Here is an 11,156-nt window from a genome sequence, read left to right on the forward strand (position 1 = left end):
AAGCTTTCAAAACATGAGTTCTTGTCAGAGAATCAGGCAAGGACCTTATGCTAAAAAGTATGGGATCCACTAGCACACTGCATTATCTTATTTTGCAGCGTGTTTGTCGTGTCTCCCAGGCAAGTATCAAGTGCCCAGGGAAGCCCCTGGGGTCCAGTGGTCAAGAATCACTTGCCAATGCCGGGGGCATGGATAGGATACCTGGTCCAGAAAGATCCCACATGCTGTAGGGCAACTAAGCCTATGCACCACAACTGCTGAAGCCCGTATGCCTGGAGCCTGTGCTCTGCAACAAGAGAAGCCACCGCAGTGATGAGATTGAGAGAATATCCCCCATCCACCACAACTGGAAAAAGGCCATGCACAGCTATAGCCAAAAATAAAGTAAATAAATAAATAAATAAATCTTTTATTAATGGAGTTTATTAAAAAAAAAAAGAATCTGCCTTCCAATGAAGGGGACATGGATTCAATCCTTGGTCAGAGAACTAAGATCCCACATGCCTTGGGACAACTAAACTCATGTGTGGCAATGACTGAACCCATGCTCCGCAACTAGAGAGCCCGTGTGCTGCAAACTAGAGAGCCCATGCACTCTGGAGCTCGGGCACCACAGCTAGAGAGAAGCCCACACAACACAACGAAGGATTCTGCTTGCCACAATGAAGACTCAAAGTAGCCAAAAATAAATAAGAAATCTTGGAGTTCTTAGAACTCCAAGAATCACAAGAACTTCAAGATGTGTAGAACCACATCTTTTCATTCTTTACATTCCCTCAGTGACTTTTCACCATCAAGGCATCATACATATGCACCATAGAAATGAATTATATCTATCTCATTTGATGAAACAGAGCACCTTATTACTTGTTAATTTACTGCTTAGCATAGGTTGGGGCTTCCCTGATAGCTCAGTGGCTTCCCTGATAGCCACTTGCAATGCAGGAAACTCCAGTTCAATTCTGGGGTCAGGAAGATCTACTGGAGAAGGAATAGGCTACCCACTCCAGTATTCTTGGGCTTCCCTTGTGACTCAGCTGGTAAAGAATCTGCCTGCAATGTGGGAAACCTGGGTTCAATCCCTGGGTTGGGGAGATCCCCTGGAGAAGGGAAAGGCTACCCACTCCAGTATTCTGGCCTGGAGAATTCCATGGACTGTATAGTCCATGGGGTTGCAAAGAGTCGGATATGACTGAGCAACTTTCACTTTCATCACTTTCAGCCTAGGTTGAGCTCCTAGAAGTTCAATAAAGATTTCCAACTTCAAGCTCTTCATTTTCTGTGATTCAACTAGAATGTCGCAAGTAGGCTGACGGTCTCAGATAGAACTTCACTCACAGAGCTCCTGCACTTTGTACCTTCTAGCCCTGAATGAAACAAGTTCCTGTTAAGCACTGGTAGAAAAGAGTCAAGTTCTATGCTGGAAGGGATGGAAACTTCAGGAGGAACAATAGGAAAAATAGAAAAGTAATAGAAAGGTAATAAGAAACATAAGAGGGAGGGACTTCCCTGGTGGTCCAGTGGTTAAGAATCTGCCTGTCAACGCAGGAGACATGAGTTCCATCTCTGGGCCAGGAGGATCCTACATGCCTCAGGGCAGCTAAGCCCCTGCACCAAAATTACTGAGCCCATGAACTCTAGAGCCTGTGCTCTGAAACAAGAGAAGCCACCACAATGAGAAGCCCTCACACTGCAACTAGAAAGAAGCCCCCACTCGCCATAACTAGAGAAACCCCACACACATCACCAAAGACCCAGCACAGCCACAAATAAATAAATAAACAAAAAATTTGAAAAAGAGAAACAAGAGGGAGTATGGGTGTGTTACTTGGAGGAGAGGCAGCAGAGGCACCAAGCCACCTTCCCCTTTATTAACCTCTCCCCACCCCCTCACCCTCACCCCATATTCATTCTTTCTTATTTTTTCAGGGTCAATTTCTAGGTATATTTTATTTCACTTAATATTCTCATTTTATCTCCATTTTATTGGGAACATTTATCTGATGCTGGGTAGACTATTTGTCTTTCTCTTTCCTGTTTCCTTAGCCAATTTATTTTCTAAATCTATAACCTTTCATGGCCTTCCTTGAAGGCAGTAAACTTTTTAGAATTTGCCAGTTGCTATTGACCAATTTAGATTTTTTGTTAGTTGCCCTTTACCCTTGTAAATCAAAATACTATGACCTATTCTCAAAGATGCGAGGTTTGTACTAAACTCATTCAAGGGATTACTCACACACACACACACACACTATATTATACATATTAAAACAGCCTTCACAATTTTTCCCAGCTGAATGAAGTGAACTATCTGTTCTTTTGCAGTGTAATATACAAATGCCGGGCCTGCCAGTTGGCTCAGTGGTAAAGAATCCACCTGCCAGTGGAAGGAGATGCAGAAGATTCAGGTTCGATCCCTGGGTCAGGAAGATCCCCTAGAGGAGGAAATGGCAGCCCACTCCAGGATTCTTTCTGAGATAATCCCAAGGGGTCACAAAGAGTCAGATACAACTGAACAACAGCACAGATACAAATGCCACACAGACTAAATTGTCTCTACTGCTCTGGTCCTCATAACAAAACTATAAAGCACTTAAATCAGTGTCATAGGCCACTTAGTCAAATGACTAATTAGCTAACTTGACTCTGCTATCTTCCCTGTAATGCATGTGATAAAATCAAAGTTAATCAATGAAGGGAAGAATAGCGGGAACAAATTACTTACTAACTGTGGAGATAAACATGATAACAAAGCCAGCAAACATGGGGATGTGATATCCAATCCTAAAAGGGAATTAAAAAAAAAAGAGATACAAGTCCAGTAGCCATCCATATACTTGCACTATATTGTTTGATGTAATTGGGAACAGAAATGTGGTTATTTGAGTGTCTCTGAATGCAGGTATACAGATGGAATATGACACATGAATACATACAAATAAACAGGCAAATTTACCTGTCAGCCAGGACCCAAATCCTCTTTTCCAGAAAAGAGAACCTAAGCAGAGTGCATATCTTTTTGAAACATCAGAATAATCTCAACCATGAAGTACTAAGAGGCCAGCACTCTAGACTGCAATAGGCTTGCCCTATTTCCTCCCATTCCCCATTTAAACCATGTTCCAGGGCACTGAAATAACACCAATAGAATACTTCTGTTCACTGGTTCTCTTCTTGGTACTCAACAGTCATGACGTTGCAAAGAAAACCTGAAACCCGTGGCATTACGCCAATATTGTGTTGTCCTTCCCAAATAGCTGACTGCCTGGGATGCAGACAAGTAATCACCTTTATCCCTTCTAACCACCTTTATGATATCTTAGCCCATCCTCCTATTTCTGAGTCCCTGAGTCCCCTATATGGCACTGCGCCCATCAAGATACCTGTTGGTAAGAGGGCCCACGAAGGGGTTGACCAGAAGTTGCATCAGAGCCTTGGAAGCAAATAGAACCCCGACCCATATGTTCTCTTCCTTCAGGAATTCTGTGGCTTGAAAGCAGTTGTTTCCATGTGCTGGGATGGCTTCAGTGACTGGAGGGGAGATGGTGCCAGAAATGCCACTTGTCCTTGCTATGCCACTGGGCACACTTTCTTCAATAGCCACGGTGTTGTTTTCAAAGAAGGAGAAGATGGTGGAAAAGGCAGGAGTGAGGGCAGGCTGGGTAGTTGTGGCAGAGCCGAGGTACCGAGAACTGTTGGTGTCTTTGAACTCTATGGCATAGAGGTAGGTGGGCACAATGGGCACTGAAAGTGAAGTACAAGTCATGAGGGCTAAGGCCAGATTGTCTTTTGACTATTAGTTAATTCAGGGACATTACCACGCAATCCAGATTTATGCTCATGGAGATGTCTAAGTGACATGATCTGAAGTCTACTCAAAGGCTGTGCCAGGACTTCCCTGGTGGTCCAGTGGTTAAGGACCCACCTTTCAACCAAGGACATGGGTTCAATCCCTGGTCCAGGAACTTAGATCCCACATGTTGTGGGGCAACTAAACACATGTGCCACAACTACTGAGGTCCATGTGCCCTAGAGCCTGTGCTCTGTAACAAGAGAACCCACTGCAATAAGAAGTTCATGTACTGCAACTATAGAGTAGCCCCTACTCACCACAACTAGAGAAAGCCTGGGTGCATCAACGAAGAACCCATGAGCCACAAAAAAAAAAAAAAAAAAAAAAAAAGACTGTGCCTGCCCAAATTATCCTCTTAGCTCAAAAGCCTGAATTCCAACCATCATACAACTGGTCCTCATTATTCATGGATTCCATATTGGCTCATTCACTCACTGGCTAACATTTACTTGTAATCACCAAAATCAATGCTCATAGAGCCAGTACGGTTTTTCTCAGACATACATGCAGAAAACTGAGTCATCAGATGTTCAGTTTTGCACCTGAGGCTGAACAAGGCAGACTCTGCCTTCTTGTTTCACTCTCACACAGATATGCGGAGCATGAGGTGGGGAGGAGCAGTGCAGGGCAAGAACGTGCAGCTCTGGGGCCAGTTGCGCAGAGCTTGAATCCACTCGGCACCTGTTAGTGGAGCCGCCTCAGGAAAGTCACTTAACACTTCTGAACCTCGCTATCTCTTTTGTAAAAAAAAAAAAAAAATACAATCTACCAGGACAGATAACATTTTTTTTTAATTTAAGATTATAATCTATATGGGGTATGCATGTATATGTGTGTATTTTCCCAAGGAGCAATTATGTTATTAAAATATTAATTGACTAAATGCATGCATGCATGTGTGTACACCAAGTCAATTCTGTTGTGCCCGACTCTATGGACTATAGCCTACCAGACTCCTCCATCCATAGGATTCTCCAGGCAAGAATACTGGAGTGGGTTGCCACGCCCTCCTTCAGGGGTTCTTCTCGACCCAGGGATCGAACCTGAGTCTCCTATGGCTCCTGCATTGCAGGCAACCGACTAAATATTAATTGACTAAGTCCAGTGCTCAGGGACTTTCCTGGTAGTCCAGTGGCTAAGACTCTATGCTTTCAGTGGGTCATGGGTTCGACCCCTGGTCAGGAAACTAAGACCCGGCATGCCCCAAGTGAAGCCATAAATAAATGTGAATATAGATAAATAAACCCAATGTTCACAGAAACTTTATAGAGCATAATTACCACAAATAAGAACTGACTGTACTGGATTTACAATTTGCCTCCAGAAGATTTTTATTTAGAAGCATATATTTTACCCAAGGGACTTCCCAGGTGGTGCTAGTGGTAAAGAACTGCCTGCCAATGCAGGAGACATAATGAGACACGGCTTCAGTCCCTGGGTGGGGAAGATCCCCTGGAGAAGGGCATGGCAACCAACTCCAGTATTCTTGCCTGGAAAATATCAAGGACAGAGGAGCCCAGTGGGTTACAGTCCAGAAGGTCTCAAAGAGTTGGACACAACTGAAGCAACACAGCATGCATGCATGCATTTTATCCGAGGGGAAATATGTTGGCACCCATTTATATACCAGCATAACTAAATGTAAAAATTAGTATACTACCAACTTAAAAAGAAGAACTGGGAGGGGATGAGCCACAGGAAAGTAAGATTTGGATAAGGAGTTGGAAATCAAAAAAAAAAAAAAAAAAAGGAGTTGGAAATCTACATAGAATATGTTGGGCTTCCCTGGTAGCTCAGCTGGTAAAGAATCCACCTGCAATTCTGCAATGCAGGAGACCCGGGTTCGATTCCTGGATCAAAAAGATTCCCTGGAGGAAGGCATGGCAACCCACTCCAGTATTCTTGCCTGGAGAATCCCCATGGACAGAGGAGCCTGGCAGACTACAGTCCAAGGGGTAGCAAAGAATCAGACATGACTGAGCAACTAAGTACAGCATAGAGTGTGTTATTTTGACAGAACAGACAAAACAACACAGTGAGAAGTTACTCACTATCCCAGAGGCCTTTGGAATAATTAGCACCCTGGAAAGGAGTAGGGGGAGGAAGAAAAGGATTTCCAGTTCTGGCTCCAGGTCAGGCTCTTTGATTCGGTCAGACACTCTCTGAATCACCTTCTCTTTGAACCTCTGGGGTCTTTCAGCAAAGGTTGGTAAGTTTCAGACTCCATTTCCTGCTGTTTCCTCCAATCCCTAGCAATCTTGGTGTCTTCAAGCACAAAAGGAAAAAGTCTCCAGTCCATTCACTGCAGAGTTTTAACAGGGCACATGCTGCCCCCTGGGGCACACAGCAAATTAACCCCCAGCACCGAGACCCCCAAACGTACCCACCACAGTGAGCAGCATGTTGTCCAGGAGCAGAGCAACAAACACCACCAGCAGCACCAGCTTCCGGGATTCTCTCCCCTTCTTCAGTAACCGCTGAGGAGCATCCAAGACTGTCCTGAGCATGCTGAGGGCTGGGCCAGGGCAACTTCTCCACCAGGTTCTCAGGGAGGATCCTGTTATAGTTACAGATCTTTGCAGAAAGAAGGGAGAAATTCTGTCCAGAAAAGTGAAACTCATGATTAAAATGAGAAGCACAAAGAGTTCAAGTGATAGGATGGTATTTGTTTTGGTTTGTTTTTTTCACTTTTTAAAAATATTTTCTTGAAGTATAGTTGATTTACAATGTTGGGTTAATTTCTGCTGTACAGCAAGGTGATTCAGTTATACCTATGTATATATTATTTTTCATATTCTTTTCCATTATGGTTTACCACAGCATACTGAATATAGTTCCCTAGCCTTGTTTATCCATCCTGTATATAATAGTCTGCATTGGCTAATCCCAAACTCCCAAAGATCAGATGGTATTTGAACTTTTCTGTGCTCGCGTCTCTGTTCTCTTCTTACACATCTCCATAACCCATTCCAGGAATGCCTTCCAAGAAAGCACTCCTTATCAGCTTTTTATATCTGGAACTTTACCCTGCACATTAAGCAGGCTTTATAGAGTATCATGGAGTTCTGTGTTTCTCAAACATCAGACATTTGCCCACCACCTTGGTAGTTTATGGCATATCTGAGGACTACTTGTGTTGTTATTTACTTAATCTTTGCCTCTAAAGCCACTCTTTTAAAAGCTGAAACACTATTGTTTAAAAACATAACTTTATGTGCTATGTCAAAAAAATTATATTCTACATCTATGTACCACCCCAAAGTAGCCCATGTGCCACAGTGTTATTAAAACTTTTGCTGCCAGCGAGAAACACTGACCTCGACCAGCCTTTTCATCTCACAGATGAGAAATCTGAGATTCAAGAAGCTAATTGTCTCAGGTCACACAATTAGTGACAAACTAGAACAAAATCCCCAATTTTTTTAACTTGCAGGAAAGTACCCCACTACCTTTCCTTGTTCTGTGGTACTAGAAACACACCTATTTTTTTGTTTAAGCTTGCTCAGAAATTTGTACTACTCTGTGTAAGTAAAATCCTAGCTTTGATGATTCATTTTCTACTTAGGACTTCACCTCTTTAATCAGCAAGAAGTCACAGTACTTTGTTAAACTTCAGGTAATAACAGTTGCTGGGAAGAATTCCATTTTCTTTTATGTTGTTTCTGTTGTAGCATCAACAATTCCAATTTTATAATGTTTGAAATAGATTACTGTCAAGAAACATATCAGGCTCAAAAAATTGTGTTCCCCTTAATTTGAAATCTATCTTAAGAAAATAATCATAAATACAAATATTTTCAAGTAAATAATTAAATGTTTAAAATAAATAATCCTATTTATGTTAGTGAGGAAGTGATACATTTCGATGGTAGAATATAAATAGTTCTCAAAAATAATGTTTTCAAATAATTTTGATGATTTAGAAAATATCATTAATATGTTAAAAAAATGATATTAGACTATTTATAGCCTGATCTCAATTATATAAAAAATATAGATGCACCATTTTAAAAGAATAGAAAGTTACACACACAAGAGCCACACAAGAGTTATTATAATCAATGACAAATTATCTTCTTTTTGAGTTATTCTATAACTTAATTATCCTAGAATTAACTAATTCCATAATATAAGAAATAAATAATTTAAGTGATTATCATCGGGGTTCAATAGCCAACTTCAAATGTTGGAAATATCCAAGCAGTGAGCTACTCTGTTCTAAGGCAAGGGCTGGAGGAAAAATACCATCCACACTACAGATCCAATTGACTGAGGAGTGCCCATGGAACCAAATTTTCAGATCAGAAATTAAGAAATAAGCAGAAAATGCCTGCAAATCATTTAAGAACCTTCATTTCTCTGAATATAAGGAAAAGCTATTTCTAAATACGAATTGACTTAGGATATATAAGAAATGCATACATAAGAAAAGACTAAAAGAAAAACAATGGAAAACTAAAAGATGTAAAATGGAATAAAATAAGTACTCTGAGAACAGACCAAAAATATATAAGTGATCAAAACCAAAGGGAACAACAAACCAAACAAAACCAGGAATTTGTCAACAAATCAGTAGTAAATTTTAAAGTCATAACTCTCTATTCAGAGACACAAATTATAAAGAAGGATTAAATGTGGCCAGAGAGAGAAACATCTTACCTTAGAGTTCACCTGGTAACAGGTACTCAGTGAGGTATTGCCAGCTGTTAACAGTTCAGCACGGACTTTTCTCATAAAGTGTGCCTTCTGGTGGATTTATTGCCACAGGTTATCTGAGGAGGCCACGTGTGCCCTTTGTCCACAAAGATTTAATTGGAACCTTAGCTCCCTGCGTCACAGGGAGGAAAGCAGCACTGAAGAGCACAAAGAGAGGGGAGAAATTATCCTAAACAAAGATGCACTGGGCTACACTGTTTTCCATCCATGCTTATCTATCATCAAACACATTAACTTTTGTCTGGGTCTGAATACAAATTGGAAGATACAACGGAACCAGGGTACAGATCCTGTCCCTTGTTACTTAGTCAAAGAGCTCCACATATCCACTTGCTTTCTGGAAATAAACAAATATTAGAACACCCACAGGACCAATTAAAAAAAAGACCAAAAAAACCCCAAAAAACTGCAATTCTCAAGTATAAAAATCCAACTCCCGTGGCCTCTTTGGAGGCATCGATTGTGCACTTCCATTTTTATATCCCAATGCTAGCTCAATGCCTAGCACATAGCAGCCTCCAGTAAATATTTCTTGTGTTGATGACTGGATGGATGGGTTACATGAGAGAGTATGGCTCATTATGGAAGCATGGAGTGGCCCTATACTTTTATGACATTGAAGAGTCATCATTAGGGCAAAGAACATGAATGCTAAGTCACTTCAGTCATGTCCGACTCTATTCGACCCCACAGATTGTAGCCCACCAGATTCCTCTGTCCATGGGATTCTCTAGGCAAGAATACTAGAGTGGATTGCCATTTCCTACTCCAGGGGATCTTCCTGACCCAGGGATCTAACTCTTGTGACTCTTGCTTTAACAGGCAGGTTCTTCACCACTAGCACCACCTGGGAAGCTCATGCAAAGAACATAAATAATTTATAAAAGAGCAAATACAACTTTTGAGCAGAGTAGCAGCAGAGTTTTCCTAATTGTGCAAGTTGTAGCCCCTCCTAATTGTCTTAATTAACTAGGGAATTTTCATCTTAGGGCTTAAAAAAAAGAGAGAGATTTAAAGAAAAACTGGAAAAAGAAATAGGAAGGAAACAACAGAAACAGGAGGAGGTGAGTATATGAGTTTGCTATTGCTGATATAACAAATTACCACACACTTAATGGCTTATAACAACACAAACATATTATCTTAGAGTTCTTGAGGTCAGAATTCCATTACAGGTCTTACTGGGCTAAAACTCAAGGAGTTGGCAAGGTTACAATTCTATATTTTCAGTTAACTGTAGCCATACTACTACTTACAGACTAGCCAAGTTTGGAGTGTTCTCATAAATGCTCATCATTGTTAATAATCAGAGTGTTGTCTATCAAACAGAGGTGAGTTCTTATCTTCCTCCTGTTTAAATTTCTAAAGTTAGGGCGGGAAAAGCTAGTGTGAGTATATACTCAGTTGTGTCCAACTCTTTGAGACCCCATGGACTGTATCCTGCCAGATTCCTCTGTCCATGGAATTTCCCAGGCAAGAATGCTGGAGTAGGTTGCCATTTCCTACTCCAGGGGATCTTCCCAATCCAGGGATCAAACCCTTGACTCCTGCATTGGCAGGAGGATTCTTTATCACTGAGCCATGTGGGAAGCTCATTATGAATATAGGGAAATATAAATTCAAATACACTATTAGTGTGCAAATAGATACAATTCTTTTAATGAGCAATTTGGCTTTCTATCTCTTGTCTTTTTTCATTTTCTGCTTTGGGATAATTTTTTAAATTGACGAATAGTTAATTTACAATATTGTGTTAGTTCCAAGTTTTGAATGACTCAGTTATATATTAATATGTATATATAAATTTTTTCAGACTCTTTTCCATTATAGGTTATTTTTGAGCACAGTTCCCTGTGTCATACAATAGGTCCTTACTATTTACCTATTTTATATACAGTAGTATGTATATATTAATCCCAAACTCCTATCTCCCCCATCACTTGTCTTTCAAATCATAAAATATCCATATCTTTTAAGGTAGTAATTGCACTTTTTAAGAATCTATTCTAAGAAAATAAGCTAAAATATAGGGGAAATATCACAGGTACAAAATTTTTATCAGCAGCGAGGGAAAAGTTAGAAACATCTCACTGTCCAACTGTAGAAAAAGATTTAAGTGTATGGATTTTAAGGACTGATGTGTTGATGCTAAAACAAGGAAAAAAGGTTTATTATGAAGGCTATATGTCAAACTGGAAAAAATATATATGTTTATACCTAAATATTACATTTATATTACCTGTGATATTTCCCCTATATTTTAGCTTATTTCTTAGAATAGATTCTTAAAAAGTGCAATTACTACCTTAAAAGATATGGATATTTTATAATTTGAAAGACAAGAGATGGGGGAGATAAATTAGTTAGGAGTTTGGGATTAATATATACATAATGCTAAGTCGCTTCAGTCGTGTCCGACTCTGTGTGACCCCATAGACGGCAGCCCACCAGCTCCCCCATCCCTGGGATTCTCTAGGCAAGAACACTGGAGTGGGTTGCCATTTCCTTCTCCAATGCATGAAGGTGAAAAGTGAAAGTGAAGTCACTCAGTCATGCCTGACTCTTAGCGACCCCATGGACTGCAGCC

At 40.5% G+C, this 11,156-nt stretch overlaps 1 protein-coding gene across 3 annotated transcripts in view; it reads right to left on the minus strand.

The window, feature by feature from the left end:
• Positions 1-6,397, minus strand: part of SLC18A1 (solute carrier family 18 member A1) — a 41,954-nt gene extending 35,557 nt beyond the window's left edge. For all 3 annotated transcript variants that reach the window (XM_055578675.1, XM_055578674.1, XM_055578676.1), the window contains exons 1-3: positions 6,237-6,397; positions 3,384-3,744; positions 2,726-2,784 (exon numbers count right to left, since the gene is read on the minus strand). In XM_055578675.1, the coding sequence (XP_055434650.1) occupies positions 2,726-2,784; positions 3,384-3,744; positions 6,237-6,360 (544 nt within the window). In that variant the 5' untranslated portion in view covers positions 6,361-6,397. The remainder of the gene's footprint in view (positions 1-2,725; positions 2,785-3,383; positions 3,745-6,236) is intronic.
• Positions 6,398-11,156: the final 4,759 nt, after the last annotated feature.

The sequence above is a fragment of the Bubalus kerabau genome, chromosome 4, assembly GCF_029407905.1.
Source record: "Bubalus kerabau isolate K-KA32 ecotype Philippines breed swamp buffalo chromosome 4, PCC_UOA_SB_1v2, whole genome shotgun sequence".
Classification (NCBI taxonomy): domain Eukaryota; kingdom Metazoa; phylum Chordata; class Mammalia; order Artiodactyla; family Bovidae; genus Bubalus; species Bubalus kerabau.